A 19592-nucleotide genomic window follows, 5' to 3' on the forward strand; every position below is an offset into this window, starting at 1 on the left:
TAAAGAAAATTTCTTGTAAGATTTCAACTGCTTCTCTCTATGTATGGGATTATCACTATAGCATTTTACTTATTTCCTTTCTTGATTTAATGTCAGCCTTATCTGATACAGAGATATCTTCCTGCATCTATCAACTGCTTCCCCACACTGTTCTGCCAGAACATGCTTCAGGAATCAGAACCCAGGTCAAGCTGAAACCTGGTACAACTGGTTCAATTCTCCCACCTTGGCACATCATGGAAAAAACATTGTACCCAGCTAATTACTTGTGGGCAATTATTGCTTGTGATTAACATATTTTAGTCATGGCTCACAGCTTGGGCTTCCATCTACAGTTTATCTCTTTTACTGGTATAGACAAAGATCACAAACATATTTTACATAAGCCATCAAAAGTTTTTCCAATAATAATTGCTTGGTAATGACCTTGGAAAAACATTAGAGGGGTGCTTCACTCTGGAGGTCTGGGACTCCAGTTAGCACAGAACAACCTAATATATCTGGGGGAGGAAATGGGAGAGGAATTCTAATATGTCCTTTCTGGCCTTAGCCCATGGCTACATCATATACTGAGCCTCTTCGTCCTCTCTGTGAAAGGACAGAAGCTCCACAGATTGACTGAGATGAAATGCTGATACCACTTTCAGAAGAAAGGAAGGAATTGTGCACTGGAAGACCCCCGCCTCCAAAACGCAAAGAAAGGGATCCCGACAACAGAGTCTAAAGCACTGAAACCCTACGTGCAGACACAACAGCCACGAAAATAATGTCTTCAGCATAAAATCTTTCAAGGCGGCCTCCCAGAGTGGCTCAAAATGAGGCTTCTGAAGAGCCCGAAGGACTACACTGATTCCACTCTGCACACAAAAGAGAGGTCGCAAGCAGCCCACTCCCTGCAAGAATCGAACAATATCCGGGTGAGCCACATGAGAAGTCTTATGCAGCTGGCCCATGAAACAGGCCAAAACCACAACACCAATCCTTTCTGAAGACCTGCCTGGAGAAATGCTAGGATGCTTGTGATCTGAGCAAAGAATGACGAAAGTCCACGCTCAGAAAACCAACCCTTGGAACATCCTCTACACCCTTGCATATGCCATGAATGTACAGCATTTCTGAGCCTGAAGCAAGGTAGCAAAGACCGAATCAGAGTAACCTTTTCGTCTCAACTCAGCCCTTTTAATGGTCAAGTTGTAAGACCAAAAGAACATGAATCCTCCATAAGAACTGGATGCTGCTTCAGCAGGCCATGTACCTGCGGAAGACAGTGAGGAACCCTGTCCAGCAGTTGAATCAGATCCGCATACCTTGGCCACTGAAGCCAATCCAGGGCTATAAGAATTATTCAACCACGGTGCCTACCATGAGCCAAGGAGGGAAAATATACCGTAGATGTGTCTCTGGACAGGGCTGCAGTAGGCCATCGATCCCCATCGAGCCTGGTTCTTTCCAAGAGCTGAAGAACTTGGGCACTTTGGCATTCCTTTTTCACCTGCAAGTCCAGAAGCAGAGAACCCCATTGGTCCACTATCAGCTGAAAACCCTGGCTGGATAGTTTCCATTCTCCTGGGCCCAAGGTATGCCTGCTAAGAAAGTCCGCCTCCACATTCAAGGACCCAGAGATGTGAGCTGCTGACAAGCAGAGAAGACTCATGAAGGAGGCAGCTTCCACCACCATCATACAGCTGCAGCTCCCACCTTGCTTGTTGATATAAGGCACAGCTGTCGCACTGTCAGACAAAACTCAGACCGGGGTCCCTACCACAAAGGGAGTAAAGTCACGCAAGGCATTCCAACTGCCCTGAACTCCAAGCGATTTATTGACCACTGAGACTCCTGTTCCATCCAGGTGCCCTGTGCCAGATCAAACTTGTAACGAGCTCCCCAACCCAACTTGCTGGAGTCCGTCGTCACCACCTCCCACTGTGTTATCAGAAAGGGAGCTCTGACAGTCAAATTCCTGGTAAAAACCAGCACTACATACTCTGTCTGGCAATCAGCATCCAAGGAGATGAAGGTCGTATTTCTGTAATACCAGATACCAGCGACTGAGAAAAGATTCCTGTAATGGCCACAAAGGAGCCCTTGCTCATGGCACCACTTCCATCACCGCCATCATTGACCCCAGAACCTGAATGTAGTCCCAGACCAGGGCCTGCTTGATCAAGGAGAAGATGAATCTGTTGAACCAGCTTAGGCTTCCTGCACTCCTTGAGCAAGATCCTCTCCTGTACTGAGTGAAACAGAATGCCCAGATACTCTAGCATCTGTAATGGAGTTAGTCTGCTCTTCTCGAAACTGATCACCCAACCCTACAACTGCAGAAGACGGACAACCTTGTCCACCACCACCACGCCATCTGAATAGGATGAAGAATTAATAAGCTAGTTATCGAGATAAGGATGAACTCTGATTCCTTGGCGCTGAAGGATACCACCACCACCACTATAATCTTGATAAACGTTCTTGGAGCTGTAGCGAAACTGAAGGGCAAAGCCTCGAACTAGAAGTGACAGCCCAGTAACACAAAATGTAGAAATCTCGGATGCGGCAGCCATTGGGGTATATATACGTATGCTTCCTCAAGATCAAGGGTGGTGAGAAATTCTCCCGCTTGAACAGAGGCTATGACTGTTTTTAGTGTTTCCATGCAAAAGCAGGACACTATGAGGCAGTTGTTTAGATCTTTGAGATCTAAAAAGTGCCTTCCTTCTTTGGGGCAATGAAGTAGACCGAGTATCTGTCTTGACCCTGTTTGGCCTGGGAAACTGGAAAAATGGCCTGGAGTGCCAGCAAGGAATCTACAGTGGCCTGAACCTCAACCACCTTGGTTCCCTTTTGACAAGTAGGCTGCAAGCAGAGAGGTGTGACCAAGAGGAGTGACTGGGCAGGAGAACTCCAACATGTAACCTTCTATAAAAATATCCAGAACCCAATGGTCTGATGTGACTTTGGCCCATTCCTCCTGAAACTCCTGAAGACATCCTCCCACCACTGCTGCAATGCTCTGGAGGCACTGGGCGCTCTGGCTGACTGACAGGAGAACTTCCTATCCACATGAAAGGAAGATTAGTGTACCTGAAAGCGGGAATTCTGGCCGTATTGCCGATAACCAGGCAGGTACCGTCCGCTGTCTTGAAATAGAGAGCCCAATGAAGAAGGGTGACCAGAAGCTTTCACCTTATCTTCCAGGAACTGCCGTGGCTTAGTTTCCCCGTTCTTTCATCAAGTTACTGAGATCTTCTCCAAATAGCCATTTACCCCAGAAAGGGCAGTTTAACTAGATGTGACCTTGACATCGCATCTGCTGCCCAATGCTGCAACCAGAGTTGCCAACATGCTATGACAGCCAAAGACATACTGCAGGCCATAACCCCTAACATGTCATGGCCAAGTAGGCCAACCCCGCTTCCACCTGGGCGTTATGGAACCATCTAAGTTCAGTTTCTGCCTGACTCCTTGAGAACTATTAAGTCCAGGCAGACCTGAGCGCTAACATTCTATTCTCATTTCTACTTGTTCCTTACTTTATTAACTGTATCTTTCTGCTACCATGAGAAGGGTGGAGGACACAGTGCTGGATTCTGAATAGTATCTCTACTGACACCTAGCAAAACCAGCTTAGAGATTTCAACCGATTAAAGAAAACAAATCTGAGGCGGGAGAGGGAGAGAGAGAGAGAGAGGGGGGAGTGGGGGAGAGAGAGAAAGAAAGAGAGAGAGTGTGTGTGTGTGTTTGGGGTGGGGTGTGCCTGGGTGTGGAGGTATTGATAGGGCGGCATGGGCAGAAGTGTGTGTATTAGAAGACGTGGGGTGGATGTGAAGGACTGTTTGATAGGATGAGTGTGGAATGACACACTATTTCTCCCCTGTGCTCTCCAAGTTCATGTTCTATCCTCTCTCCTCACCCCCTTCCCCATTCTCTCTCCGCTCCCACCCACTTTTGTCAGCTGCCAGAAGATGGTGCTCCTCTTCCGCTGGCAGAGTCTAAACCTCCTACTAGCCTTGTTTTATACATCTGCTGGTACTACTTTCTTTTTGAACCGAAAGGCTTGGGCTCCCCCTCAGCCACACTTCCTCTTCTTCAGCTGGCAGAGTGTAATAGTTTAAAAACACTTGATATACCACCCTATTTGTCAGACAAGTCAGAGTGGTTTACACATTCATAGAATAATAAAGAAAATCGGAATAGAGCGCCAATTAAAATAGGAAGACAACAGAGCACCAATTAAAATAGGAAGACAACACAATCACCCCAACAAGCCAGCTAAAAGAAAATAGTACAAAATATATTATCAACACTCTTCCTTGCAAATCACATGATCAGGAGACAATCTCGATCAACCCGAAGCAAAATTTGCAATCTAACTTTAAATAGAGCATAAGACTGCTCCTCCCGAATATTTTGCATGAGTTGATTCCAATGTCACGCCTCAGGCCAGGGAGGAAGGGCTAATAACCCCCATTTCTTGGATCTAAGAACCTTAGATGTACATAAGGAAACAACAGATTAGCCAAATAACCAGGCTTCCCTGTACACAATACCCTGTGTACCATGGTTAACACTTTATACATGGATCTAAACTCCACTGGAAGCCAATGGTATTTAACATAGAGAGGTCACATGTTCTCTCTTAGACAACTCCCTAAATAATCGAATTCATGCATTACGTAACTGCTTCAACATCCGAGACACCCCCATATAGACTATATTACCATAATCCAGTTTAGAAACAAGGAAAGCATGCAAAAAGGTATGCAAACTTGTCTCGTCAAAATAAGGGCAAACTGCAAGTAGCATTCTCAGGGAACCAAACCAGATTGCACCACCTGCAAAACCTGCCACTCAAATTTCAGCCCCATCTCAATCCAGACACCCAAATAATGGAATGAATCCAATAACTGCACTTTACCCTGTAAAAATGTAGGTAATACAGTGAGGTATGGCAAATGTCCAACCAACCAACATGCAGTGGTTTTCCCAACATTCAAAACCATCTGATTCAAGGCCATCCATTTATCCATTACTATCAAACAGTCCTGCAAACCTGAAAGGTCCAGATCTGTTTGCCAACAGCCAGCCATGCCATTTCTTCTCTCTGCTAGCCCTATCTGTCCTTTGCTGGGGGGATCTAAGCTCCATGTCAGCTATGCTTCCTGTTCTCTCTCTGCTGGCCCCATCTTTCCTATGGCTAGTGGATTCTAAGCTCCCTGTTAGCCATGCTTCCTGTTCTCGGTGATAGGCCCAACCTTCCTTCGCTGGCAGATCTAAGCCATGCTTCCTCTTCTTTCTACAAGCCCATCTTTCCTTCAGCTGGTGGGATCTAAGCTCACTGTCAGCCATGCATCCTGTTCTCTGTACCAGCCTCATCTTTCCTTCGGCTGGCAGAATCTAAGCTCCCCATCAGCCATGCTTCCTGTTGTCTCTGCAAGCCCCACTTTCCTTCGACTGGTGGGATCTAAGCTCCGTATCAGTCATGCTTCCTGTTATTGGTGCTGGGCCCATCTTTCCTTTGGCTGGCAGATGTAAGCTCCCCTCGGCTGGTGGGATCTAAGCTCCTTATCAGTCACGCTTCCTGTTCTCTGTACCAGTACCAACTTTCCTTTGGCTGGCAGGATGTAAGCTCCCTGTTCTCGGTGCTGGGCCAGTCTTTCCTTTGGCTGGCAGATCTAAGCTGTCAGCCTCACTTCTGCTGGCTGTTGCACTTTCACTTTTTTTCCAATAACATACTAATTCTGCCTGTGATATCAAGATCACAAATGGACAAACAGACAGAGGAACCGACTCTGTGGGTGCTTGAGCACCCCCTATATTGAGAAAATTCCTTGTATGTGTCCAGGGAGGGGTTATTTTCACTGGGCTTAGCACCCCAATAATTTTAAAAAGTTAGCTCCTATGCAAACAGAGACACAAAACTGAAAACCAAATGCACATTTTGATTTAATAAAATGCTCTAAAGTCTATGTCATGGTGGTGACTGTTTCCTTGTCCATGCTCACCTCGCCCTCTGGTGGCCTGAATTGGTGGCTGCTATGAACTGTCACACGTTCCAGACTTCAGTCCAGTCCGGTCCGGATCTTCTGCCCGGACACTACACACACTTCTGCCCATGCCGCCCCTATCAATACCTCCACACCCAGGCACACCCCATCCCAAACACACACACACACACACACTCTCTCTCTCCCTCCCCCTCTCCCCTCAGATTTGTTTTCTTTAATCGGTTGAAATCTCTAAGCTGCCAGACTTGCTTTTCTGGTTTGTGCCTGAACAGCACCCGTAGCTGCCTTGTGATTCCTGCAGCTGAACTTCAGCTGCTGATGGGCTTTATGAACCACCTGGAAACTTCTGTGTTTGCCTTTGCATTGTCTAAGGTCCCTGGTATGTGGGTGTGCTCTGTGTACTTCTGCCTAGTCCAGTTTTGGTCTGAGTTTCTTGCCTGGTTCTAGTTTGTCTGTGTTTAGTTTAGCTTAGGTTTGCTTATTCCCTAGTCTTGTTTCTGGTCTGTATTCCTTGTCTAGTTCCTGTTTGTCAGTGTGTCTCCTTTAGTGGCTGCGTGGCAGCTTTCAGTCCTGTCTCTTGTCTGTCAGTGTCTTTGTCCCTTTTTCAGTGGCTGCCTGGCAGCTTTCAGTTCCTGTCCTTGTGTAGTATTGTCTGTCTCTGAGTCCTAGCCCAGTTTCCTGCCTTGCTGCACATATATATTCCTTTCCCCTCTGACTCTCAGTCCCTGTTCAGCCTTGTGGGTATCCAGTTCCTGCCCTGTCCGGTAAGTCCTGCCGGCCGCCTGCACCCAGGGAAGGGCGGTCAAGTGCAGGTGAAGTCTAGCTGTTTCTGTCAGAGTTCTGCCTTGGCTCTGGTGTGAGGTGGTTTTGCCTGCCATTGCCGCTCCTCGGCAGTGGCCCAAGGGCTCACGAACCTAGTTTCTGCCGCGAAAGCCTGTCTATTATGTAGCTGCTTTATTGAGGATTTGATTTATGCCATAACTGCTAAGTTATATGATTTTTTTAATCAGGCTAGTCTTCGACGAGCCTCTGTATCAGCTTTACACAAAATACTCTGCAATATTATCTCCAGGAAAAACTATGCCAATTTGATGACTAAATTGAATGCAGAACGGAATCAAATTATAACCTGAAGATCTGTCTGGGGCGATAAAACAAACTCCCATTCTTGTGCATATTGCAGTATATAGAGAATGTCATTTCCACACATTTGCTAGAGCCTACTTTTCACAGCAGCAAGATGTCGTTCTTGTTTGTTTTCCTTATATATTTCTTCTGGTACCCTGTGAAAATAGCCCTGAGAAAATGTCCCCGACAAAAAAGCTCCAAACAAAAAAAGTTCCTGACATAACAGCCACTGTCAAAACGACCTGCCTACAATATAGCCCTTGACAAATTTGCCCCTGACAAAAGGACCTGATCAGGCTGCCCAAAATATGGCACTGCATTTTTTTCTAGGGGGCTATTTTGTCAAGGGTTATTTTGTGGGAGGGGACATTTTGTTAGAGGCTGATTTGCCAATTGCTAATTTGTTATCAGGCTGTTTTGTCGGGCCTATTTTGTCAGGGCTATTATGTCAGAGTGCCATTTCTTCTATATTGTTTGTTCTCTCTCATTTATGTGGGCTTCAGATTGTAATACGTTTCTTAATTGTACTTTCCGCTCTTGTTTAACAGATTTATTGTTATTTCTTGTTTTCTTTTTTGATTTATGGGAAATGTGAATTTCATAAATGCAATTTAAAAAACAAAACAAAAACCTCTCCCATTTGTATTAATTGTGGTACGCAGGATAACACACTAGTGCTTTTTGGTTATGTAGGTATACTCAACATTTCTGGGCTCAGGTAAATTACATCTGGAAAGAAATTCCTGGCAAGACCTATTATATCTTCCCCTATGGGTATCTTATTTGGGAAAATGGAACACTCTCTTGGGGCCACATATAAAGCAAACATAGTAGGAAAAAATGCATTTTATAACATTGGCTTCAGAATCAGTTGCCAACATTTATACTCTTCATAATATTATGCTTTGGGAAGCTACAGATTTATTTACTTGCATTTGTACCCCACATTTCCCCGCATATTTGCAGATGCATGTCTTACTGAATGATGGAAGAAAAGATTTTGGTCCATAAATATCTATATAAATAATTCTCACCTCCAAATCTGAAGCTCACAGTGTGGCAGGGAAACACGGAAACACTGTACTGTTGTAGCCTGTCACCACCACTCACTCTCACTCATGCAGCGCACCTCGGCCACGCCCCCAGCCACGCCCCATCCGGACATAATTCGCAAACCCAACGTTCCAATGAAGCCACCAAGCTCCACCCACTTCCGTGAAGGGTTCGTCAATTCATGATGGTGAAGCCTCTCTTCTCACCATGCCTCTCGGTCACACCCTCGCGTCGACCGTGCTGACGTCACCCCCGAAGACACTTCCATCTTACTGACATCACGCATGTCACGCCCCTTTCACGCCCCTGCCCTGCCCCTTTCACGCCCTCGCCCCGCCCCTGACGTAGATTCCCCTCCCCCGGTCACCTCCTCCTCCCCCCCCCCATCACCTTCCCTCCACCGTCATCTCCACTCCCCCCCTGTCACCTCCCCTCCCCTTACTCTACTATCCCTGGTGGTCTAGAGGTACCTCTTCGTCTTCGGGGCAGGAAAGAGCCCCCTCTTTCCTGCCCGGAGCGCTGCTGCCAGCCAGCTGCCCTGCATGCTGTAAGTCCGGCTCTCGGCGTCTCAAAATGGCCGCCGAGAGTTGAAGTCTCATGAGGCTGCTTCAACTCTCGGCGGCCATTTTGAAACGCCGAGAGCCAGACTCACAGCATGCAGGGCAGCTAGCAGCAGTGCTCTGGGCAGGAAAGAGGGGGCTCTTTCCTGCCCCCAACACGAAGAGGTACCTCTACACCACCAGGGATAGTACAGTAAGGGGAGGGGAGGTGACGGGGGGGGGGGGGAGAGTGGAGATGACGGGGGGAGGGAAGGTGATTATAGTGCCTGTTTCATTGCTTTCCGAAACGGGCATTTTACCCCTAGTATATATATATATCCCGTGTTTATACAAAAGCTAATCTTGGCCTGGGAGGAGTATGTTCATTTTAATTATACTGATGAAATACATTTGTTTACTTTCTGGGATGCTTAGAAGGCAGTCCTTCAAGGCCATATTTCCAAACTCAGTCACACTGGGTCCGATTAGAGAAGTCTCTAATCTCCCCTTATACCCTTTTAGCTAATCTTTTTGCCAACACACATAACTGATCTCCATTGCTATGCTATCAACCCTTTATTCCTTCTGTTCTTCTTAGCTGGAGGAAGGTTTGCTCTCTGAAATCTATTTCACCTGCCTTTACACCCCTTATGCCTCTCCTGGCTAACTCTCATATAAGGACTTTGGGCTTACCTACTGATCTAGCTAATTTTCCTTTGGCCAAGTTATTCCTGCATGATAATCTATGGACTATATCTGATATTTTCTGTACATTCCAAGTGAAGCTCTCAATTTTTCATAAAGTACTTACAAATTCGCCATTTCATTTCCACTACTGTTCCTATTGAATGATTACACATTCATTGTCATTTTTTGAAGAGGTTCTCTTTCAACATCTCTCTCTAAAAAAACTTTGTATCAAGCTTTCTTAAAAGCACCATTCTGACTCTTTCACCCTGTCATTTTCACTACATGGTCCTTTGGGAAAAGCGGGTAGAAAAAAAGTCTTATCGCGAACTTCTGGACTTCGGTATTGTCTTATTCTTTCCACTCTTCTATCTTACTAACACCTACTAATTACTCAACTGAGAGTTCTCTACTCCACATCTCACGCCACATTGCATACATAAGTGGCTGGTGCAGTCCTCTCCCTTATGCTGGAGGGGATGCCCCACCCAGGGGAGACATGGTACATATGTGGTGGACATGTTCACATGTTCAATCTTTTTGGAAAATGAGTTACTTACATTTCCAATTTACTTCAGATTGACATCTCAATGGACCCAGCTTTCATTCTCCTTGGAATGCCTCCACTCCATTTAGCTTTTTATAAACGTTTTAATCTTGCTTATTGCCAAAGTTTGCATTGCACAGAAATGGAAAGATCCACTATTGCCCTCCAAACACTTCTGGTTAAAGTTTGGAGGATTGCCGGATTGGAAAGACTAGTCTGGCTATAGAAACGTAAACCCTGGAGATACTATTCTTTGGGCCCCTCTCTTTTGGGCTCCTATACTCCCTTAACTTATCCCATTGATGGCATCAACTTTTACTACATGCTATATGTTTTAAAACATATACCTGTACTGTTTTGTGGATTATGCTTCCCTTCCTGACCTTCTTGGAGTATATTTCTTCTATCTGCTCTTTCTTTTCTGTCTGTTACAATTGGTTCCTATATATACAGAATTGGTTACTGATTATATTTTGCAGCCTTTCTGAAAATGCTTGTACAATTTATAATGTTCATTATTTGATGTATTTTTGATCTCCTAGTTATTATGATAATAAATACATTTATTTGAAAAAAAAAAGGATTTTGGTCCATATGGGAACTGTGTATTCAAAGGCTTCCATCCCAACCCTGTAGCTTAGGGCCCTGTTTACTAAGCTGCGCTGTAGGAGCGCATTCTTAGCGCATGCTAATGCTAGACACCCATGTATTCCTGTGTGTGTCTCTAGCGTTAGCGCATGCTAAAACTTAGTAAACAGGGCCCTTAGTTCTTAATGATTTACAGCTATGACTATGGAATTGGGTAGTTATTCCCTATTGGTGGTAGAAACAGTAGAAAGGTTTTGTTAGGGTTGGGTGGGGGTAAAGAAGGGGGAAGGGTGGATAACAGATATGGAAAAGGGTGGTAAGGGACTTTTATTGTTGCTATATCATAGAAGGCTATAATACACAAGGCCTTCTACTGTGCTTTGTATACTTGTTGATGTTGTATAATTGGGGGAACTTAGATGGGTTTCTTTCAATGACATATGTTTAACATTTTATCTGTATTTTGTTTCTTTGCATAATTTCATAAAACAGAGTTTCAAACTTCAACATACTCTAAAACCACCCAAAGCCCCTGACTAAACTGCCTCCCTTTTCTTGTTTGCGTTTGTTTTTTGTTGTTGCTGAAGGTGAACAAAGGTCAATGAAAAAGTACTACCCACAAATAACTTAATACCATATGACAAGTTTTCAAGAATCAAGCTCCCATCAGCATCTGCGTGTAGAACAAGCTGCCAATAGTGTCTGGCTGCATTATAGCAGTGAAGCAGTTCAATTTCCAAAGTCATACAGAACTGTAAAGTAAAATGCTCAGGAAAGGGAATTGTCCCTCAGTTTTATTGTTTCTTTCCAGACACATTGCTTCATGGGATGCATGTACTGCCCCATGGTACCCTAGACTGTGCTCCAGTCATGGAGTTACAAGACAACTAAAGAAAACAACTTTGAATGCCAAGTTTTATTCTCAGCAGAGAGCAACTGGGCAGCTCAACTTAAGTTTCACCTCAATATATTTTCTCACTCTGGGGGTGTCTAGTGGTAAATTTCAATGTTTTATAAAGAGAAGAGCAGTCTACCGCAGACAGCCAAAACCCCATGGCATGTTTTAAATGCTAGTCTTACTACCATCACCCCAAAATCATTATGTACCAGCCACACTAAATTTGGAGTGATAAAAGACCAAGAAGACCACGTATGAGAAAAGCAATCTATATTACTTACCAAAATACAACTACAATTAATAGTTTCTCATGGGAGATCAGCGCTGCTACACATAAGTGTTCTCTGCTACTGTCTCTCCAAAGTAATGTTCTGATTCAACTGCTTATATACTTTTATTTTAAACGCTTCAAATAGGTTTAGCAAGTTATCTTCCTCAAAGATCATCCTGTTTTCTTTCAACACCATCTGTTTCCCCTCTAATGCTAAACCACATTTTCTTGTTTATTTATAATTGCTCCTTTGCCATGCCTGCTTGCACGCAGGAATGTCTTATCAGATCATGAGTTTCTGGTTCACATGGGGGCTCATTTTCAAAGCACTTAGCCTTCCAAAGTTCCATAGAAACCTATGAAACTTTGGAAGGCTAAGTACTTTGAAAATATGCCTCATCAGTTTTTGCCCTTTGGCCCTGTTCCATGGTGCATGACCTGTGCTCATTATTTACATCTCCCCCCTTGAAGGCCTTTGAGAGTAAGGGCTTCATTTGTTTTTGAACCTTTGCTGTAGTACCATCCATTCCAGAGAGGAACAATAAATTCCTTTTCAAATGCATGTTAAGCTTAGGGAGATTGTGAGTTTGAGTCACAATCTCACCTCCTTTTTACAGGTATTGGGCTACAGGTAACAAGAAAAGGTGGTTATAGTGAGATGTAAGTTGTCCCTCTTCAACCTTCCCCAGGCCTTATGTTACTTACATTACCTTACCATCTAAATGATTCTAGAGGAAGACAATAATGCAAAACAAAGTGTATCACAAAGAAATGACACATTATCTCCAGCATTTTAAATTTCTGCGTTAATGCGTAGGCTTTCAGAGCACTCTGCTGCAAAGAGCAAAAACCCCACGGCACAGGGAAGGAAAGGCTGAAGCAGCCACAGGAAAGAGAATAGCAGTATTTCACATGGCAAAGGGAAGGCTGTATTACTGTGGCAATGAGAAGAACAATACATCAGAGGGCATATAGAAAGGTAAAAGGAGGCTGTGGGGGGAGGGAGTAAGCAAAGAAACTCATATGCTCTGCTCCGTAGATGGATAAGACTCAATGCTCCAAAATGCCAGGGTGCAAATTCTCAATTTGTAGCCAAATACATGCCAGTGGGTTCTGATAACGAATAGAAACTGTTGCCTGTGAAGCAGGATTGCCAACTGAACGTTTTCTCCTATCTTCCAAATTGCACCCCTTCCCCGCCCCAGCATTCACCCTTCTTCTTTACCCACCAGCGCATATTCATCCTCTGTCATGCTCCCCCCAGTAAGCCAGCGTTCACCCCCCTCAGCTTTCCATATTCAGTTCCTCCTACTCGACCTCTTCCTCTCCTCCTCTTTCATTACTGACAGCTTGCTTGTGTATAATCCTTCCTATACTGCCATGTTATATGGTACAAGGCCTGTAGAAAGATTCAGCTGGATCTCAGGGCTCAGCTGGCTCTGGATTCCAAGGCTTAGCAGGCTAGCAGTATGATGGGCCAGCAGGCTCCCAAGTTTTCCTAACCTTGTGTTCCTGCAGTTGTACAATGCTGTCTTAGGATATGGGATATGCATGTTACATGTCAAGGTTACACAAGGAAGGAGCTGGGGGCCCTGCAGTCCATATATGGCAGATATAATTGGATGTAACCTTGAGACTAAGGACCATGTGAGCTCAGGATGTTCCAACGGAAATATGTGCTCGGAGTGGAAGAGACACCAGGTGTTTCATGATATGAACTAGCTGGTTTCATGGTCATTTTGCTATGAGCAGAGCCATACTGATAATAACTAAGATAGTGGTCACAGGTGTGCATGTGCACATAAGAGGAGAGGGCAATATAATGTAGGAAATAGCCATATATGTATACATATAAGAAGTAACAGAAAATTACAGGAATATCCATATATGATCACAAGTTAGTTTACGAGAAGTCACATGATTTAGGAGAAACGAAACTTGTAACAGTATATATATGCGATAACAAAGAGATGTGAGGTGTGCAGTCTTGTTATTCAGTCTGTGCGTCTGGCTACTGGATGACAAACTGCTCCAGAGAGAGATTACTTATTATCCATTGGCTTTGTGAAATACCAATAAATATTTTACTGGTTTGCGCCTACCTAAGCCTGGTTATCTCTCTTTTATTTTCAGCCTCTAAGGCTGAAGTCTCCCTTTCTCCCAAGATGCACGGGACAGAAGGGAAATTACACTTGGTGCTGGATAGTAGCTATGGCTCCTTCTGATTCCATCTGCTAATAGTGTAAGGTTTGAAGCAGAGACCAGAAGATATGCACGTGCCCCTCCCTCTCCTGTCCTTGAAGCAGCAGGCAGCATGGAAGTAATTTTATAAATCTGTTTCGACCATATATGGCAATATATGCGCAAAAAAAGGCTCTTATAAAACTGCACCAGGTGTAAAGGTATGCATGATGGTACACAGAGCAGGTGGAGTCATGAAGTGTACATGCAGATTATAAAATCTGTGTGTGGACGTTTGCACCTGCTCTTCAGCAAGCAAGATGTGTCCACATCTGCAACACAGACTTGATCTCTACAGGATTTGCATTACTGATTTATAAAAACAGATGCGTATTTGATTTATAAATTAGGCACTTTCCAGACCACTTCACCTATGCACCTTATTATAAAATTTATCTCTATGTATGTGGCACTCAACCACATAAGCCCTTTTGGAACATGCTGCAGAGAAAGAAAAGGAGGTGGGAGACTAGGCAGAACTATTTGACATTTCCTTCCACCTTCAATCCAGGCTTTGAACCTGGGCCAGCAGCTGGTCTGAAGCGATAAAATCCAGCCAAGCCAGCTGAATAGCACACAACTGGCAACCCTAGCCGAGGTCCATAACACTGGAGACAGCATGATCAACCATTTTTACTAATCTCCTGACAGTTTGATATGTTCTACTGTCTGAGTGTTATTAGACAACAAGGAGTTTTGACAAACCCTTTGTGTAACAAGCAAAAGAAAAGCAGCAAGTTACCTGCCACATTATCTCTCTTGGCTCGGACCTTAACCTGAGCCTTATTCACATTCTGGATCACTGTGGTGCTGCAGAGAGAAAGAGAAAGGTCACAGAAAACATTCTCTTACAAGGCCTACGGATCTCACAGGGAGGTTAACATTAAATTCTGCACACTCTATCTAAAAGATGATGTATTCCACCTTTCAAATAAAAAAATGAGGATTACCATCTCTGATCCTTTAGGGCCACCAACATGACTGCTGCTCAAAATAGCCAGAATTATTAGTCAGATACTTGGACTGGCAACCAGGGAAGCCAGATTCAAATCCCGTTGCTTGCTCCTTGTGATCTTGGACAAGTCATTTAACCCTTCACTGCCTCAGGAACAAACTTAGGGGCTTTTTTACTAAAGCTTAACACATGCTAATGGACATTAATGTGCGCTAAGTGCCATGTGACCCATAGTTTCCATAAGTATAAATCAGGCTACACAGCATTTAACAACCCACTAAAAAATGCAAAAGAACCAGGAAAGCAGTTTAACTTACAGAGTAAGTTACAGGAGAGATATGGAATTCAGATCTTGGGAGCAAATCTACCTCTTTCTCCCCATGACCTGTCTCTCTTAATGAGTCTGCCCCGCTTCTGTCTGCACAGCAAGCTGTGAAGTATGGGCCAGAGACTCATCTACCTCTACAGTTCTAGGCCACGCCCCCGGGGGGGGGGGTGGCAGCACATGCAGTCAGGGCCAGAAACAGTGACAACCAATCTCCTGTGACGGGTGGGGGGAGGGTTTAAGGATGACCCAACAAATACATTTTTTTTCATTTGAAATATTCTTTGTAGCCAGATAAACCAAAACAGGCTTATTTTAAAGATATTTCCATGCACTCTTATTAAGAAATTAAAAAGCAAAATTGTTTATTTTTTCAGTTCTTACTGGCAGCCACTTTGGCATCTACACTTTTTTTTTTTTTAACCTGACACATTCCTTCTGGTCATCTACATTTCCAATTCAATCAGACCCAGAGAAGGGATCTGCTGTCATGAACCTTTAATTCATAAGCACCTGAAGAATGTTCCCCTGTTTTATATAGCTCTGAATACAACACAAACACGATGTCCTTATCAGACACACTGCAGTGTGCTATGGATAGGTGTATATCTAGAATATCGATTTTGCTTGAATTATATCAACTGTCGATACTGTTGATCACAAGACTTATCATGCAACTGCAGATGCTTGGATTTTTACATTAAGGTGGTTTCTGTGTAACTGGATGCAGATGGCAAAAGTGAATGTGAATGGGTTGGGCCTCTGTAGCATTCTGTGCTTTCAGCTACTCTGTTTAACACCTATCTTCAGCCATCTGCCTACCTTCTGTGGTCACATGGGTGTGTATGTGGATGATATTCAGCTGTCTCTCCCCACTGGGCTACATCAGGCAGATCAGTGTTTTCACTTTCTCAGAGCTTGAAGGGCTCAGAATTATGTAATTCTGTTTTGAAAGGGGGGGGGGGGTGCTATTTAGTTGTTGTTTATCCCTTTTTTCTTTTCTTTCTTGGCGCAATAAAACTAACATTTTTATAAAATGGAAGTTATAGTGCTTTGTTCTTTGATTCAGAGATACTGTTAGAGGCTTATATTTTGCCTGATCTCTCATATTCTTTTGAGTTGTAGATCTGTGTACTTTGGGCTACTTGATATTTGTTGTAATGGCTGGTTGTATTCTATTTAATAAAAGACTTTCATAAATAAAAAAAAGAATAATCCAGTTTCAAGTTCTGAATCTCACAGAGACAGAGGTTCTCTGGGCCAGCTGATTGTCATTGCTGGCGAGTCTTAGTATAGTGAGAGTTAGGGAGAATCAGATTTCATTTTTATTAAGAGCCAGAAATCCGGGTGCAATACTTGATGTAGCAGTCATTAAAAACATGTATCAGAGAGGTAGTCTCTAAAGCCTTTTTCAAATTAAATTAGATTCTATGTGTGACCTGCTGATTTTTGTACTGTGGTGCAGGCATTGATGCTTTGTAACATAGTAAGTGACTGCCCAACAGTGACACTCATTATCAATTCATGATTAAATCAACAGTGAACGTGATATTATATACTTGATAGTGGTCTTTCTTTGGTATTTCTGAGACATAGACCACAGAAGTCCATCCGTCTCTGTCCTTATGTTCCAACTACTGGAGTTGCCATCAAAGCCCATCTTGTCTGCCCTAATGACTAGAAACTACCGACAGCTCTTGAGCTGTCGACTGTGTCCAGTGCTAACTTTTCTGACAGTGCCTGAGCGCTGACTAGCTCAGGCACTGACAGGAAAGTCATGTTGTGACCCTTTACCCCCAAACACTTCTCCAAACCTGAGCCTCTCTCCCAACTAACAAAATCCCCAGAGGTCCATTGGACACCCCCCCCCCCCCCGGACCCCCCAGCCAAAAAAATCCCCAGTGGTCCAGTGGACTCCACCCCCCCCCCCCAAAACAAAATAGCCTGGTGGTCAGACAGGGGCGGGCCCAGGAGGAGAAAGACGCCCATCGCGAAGGCAGGCATCAGCTGATTCAGCGTTCTTCTTGCCCGTGCAGCGCCTTCGGACAGAGGAGAGAGGCGCTGCACGGGCCCGGTAAGAGGAAGGGGGGCCCGATGGAGGAGGGGAATGGCGGCGACGACCCCAAAAGGGGGCGGGGCGCGGACGGAGGATGTCGGGAGGCGGAGCTGAGGTGACAGAGTAGTGAGGAAGGGAGGGGGGCAGGGGCTTCTAGAAGTTTGCTTTTTCGGGGTGGGGGGAGCGGCGGAAAGTGTGGGGGGGGGGCAAGGCCGTCCGTACAGGACGCTCCTGATGAGCGCCCTTGCCCCCTCCCGATCCTTTTTTTATTTTTATTTTTTTATGTGTTTTCTGAGGTCCTTTGGACCAATCACAGCGCTTTTAGCTCTGCTAATGCGCTGGGATTGGCTCAAAGTTTGTTTATTTTTTCACTTAACACTTTTTCCTGCCACGGAGCTGTCCTAACGAGAGGTCCAGACCTCTCGTTAGTTTTCCTGCCTTTTTCCTGCGTAAAGGCAATCGGAAAAGGTTAGTGCATGTCGTTTCAATGGGGTTTTCACACTAATTGCTCATCTCCATTCCGTTTTCGTTAGCTGCTACTGTCGTCGGAAAATAGGCTTAAGTGCATGGAAAGGATAGGAAATTCTTCCCTGAGGGCTCATTTAACGATGAAAAACGTTTAGTGCATCTACCTCTTAATGTCAGGTACATCCCCACTTCCTGCTCCTCACCTGAAGTCTCCAGCTGTAAATTTTGCCTCAGCAAGTGAGAAAGCCGCCTCTCTCATCACCTCCCCCATCAACATCTTGGTCTAAAGACAAAAGGAGTGTTAGCTGTCCAGTGTAGCCCATACTTACAGCAGACTTTATCCTTCCCAGCACACCAAACACTAAACAGTAATATACAGTTTCTGGAAAGATGGGAATTATTTCAAAGCACAGAAAAAATGATTTCAGATAAAAACACAGGCAAACTTCATTCCAATAAAGGTCTGAATAGTGCTCAGTTCTGGGGTTATACTTATGTTAGTGGGCTGTGTCTTTTCTAAAAGCACTTTTTTTCAATTGTGAATCTGGGTGCAGCAGGACAGAATAGCCAAAACAAGGTGGGACAATGCAAAGTCTTGGGGAGTATTCACTTTAAATGGGTTGTGAATGCACTACAGCACGGTAAGGCCCTGGACTCTCAGCAGCACTATTTCATATTCTTACAGTGCGGAATCATCTGCTTCCTGAAAAATATTTCCAGTTCCTCTTTTTGCCTTTCCTCATGATGTTCCTCTATCATTTCCCAAACAGATGTGTGGTCTTATGGCAAGAGATTTCAACTACCAGGCCAGGGACAAAAGTTTAAAAAGGCCTCCACTGATTCTCCAAAGAGCTTGGCGAAGTCAATTTGCAACCAGTTTGCTAAACATTTTCCCCAGTAACAGAGAATGAGAGAAACGTTTTAGTACTTTGGGCCCTTGGTTAGTACAGCTACCTTTCACAGCATCCACTGCAGTACAGCATCCAGCTGCTGCATATAATTAACTAGAGAGAGATTTTATATATACACAATCTATTTATCTGGAAAATGATTCTATCAGGTATACTGGGGATAAAAGGTGCTCTATCATTTTATCAGTGAACACCACTTGTTAGCATGCTGCTATTCAATCTCTAGGAAAATATCCTGAATTTGCAGAACTTTCAGAGCTGACCCAATGATTCACTGGCCGCGCAGAGATGGTGATTCTGCAGACGTAGTATGGCATTGCAAGGATGAGCTGCGGGGTGAGAGCTTCACCCATTGCACAATGGTAAAACCCAAGGCCAGAAGCAAACTCAACTTTAGATGGCTTCTGGAGAAAGTCATGCACGCAACTAGTAACACTATATTAAAAAAATATAGGTAGTAGCAGCATGTGGCCCTAGTCCAAGGACCACCACTGCAATGGCTGAGCTGAACTTAGTGACTGCTGTTAACAGCGGAAATTTTTTTTTATTAGGATTTATTTACTGCCTTTTTGAAAGAGTTCACTCAAGGCGGTGTACAGTAAGAATAGATCAAACAAGAGCAACAGGCAATTACAGCAGTAAAAATATTCAAAAACAATATAAAGTATGGCATGGTATACTAGCAATGTCAACACAATACGTAATAGAACATTATAATTGGTAGTGAAGGGTAAGGCAAAGTTGTAACATATAGATAGGTAAGAAAGTAGGAAGAATTAGAAAGTAAGGTGACTGATTTGAAGAAAGTTACACATGGAGGAATGGATAAACATGTCCCTACTACTATTACTACTACTATTAAACATTTCTATAGCGCTACTAGACTTACGCAGCGCTGCACAAATCAACATGAAAAAGACAGA

General features: G+C 44.1%; 1 protein-coding gene and 1 long non-coding RNA gene across 2 annotated transcripts in view; both read right to left on the bottom strand.

The window, feature by feature from the left end:
- Positions 1-19592, bottom strand: part of ATP6V1D (ATPase H+ transporting V1 subunit D) — a 53388-nt gene that overhangs the window by 14033 nt on the left and 19763 nt on the right. Inside the window, 2 exon segments of the mRNA XM_030213950.1 lie at positions 14697-14764; positions 17962-18041. Coding sequence (XP_030069810.1) covers positions 14697-14764; positions 17962-18041 — 148 coding nt within the window.
- Positions 2-10485, bottom strand: LOC115477228. Its single transcript, XR_003943298.1, has 4 exons — positions 10276-10485; positions 10239-10241; positions 6093-6100; positions 2-12 (listed from the first exon to the last, which is right to left on the bottom strand). It is a non-coding gene; the product is annotated as an uncharacterized LOC115477228 (long non-coding RNA).

Source organism: Microcaecilia unicolor, chromosome 9 (assembly GCF_901765095.1).
Source record: "Microcaecilia unicolor chromosome 9, aMicUni1.1, whole genome shotgun sequence".
Classification (NCBI taxonomy): Eukaryota; Metazoa; Chordata; class Amphibia; order Gymnophiona; family Siphonopidae; genus Microcaecilia; species Microcaecilia unicolor.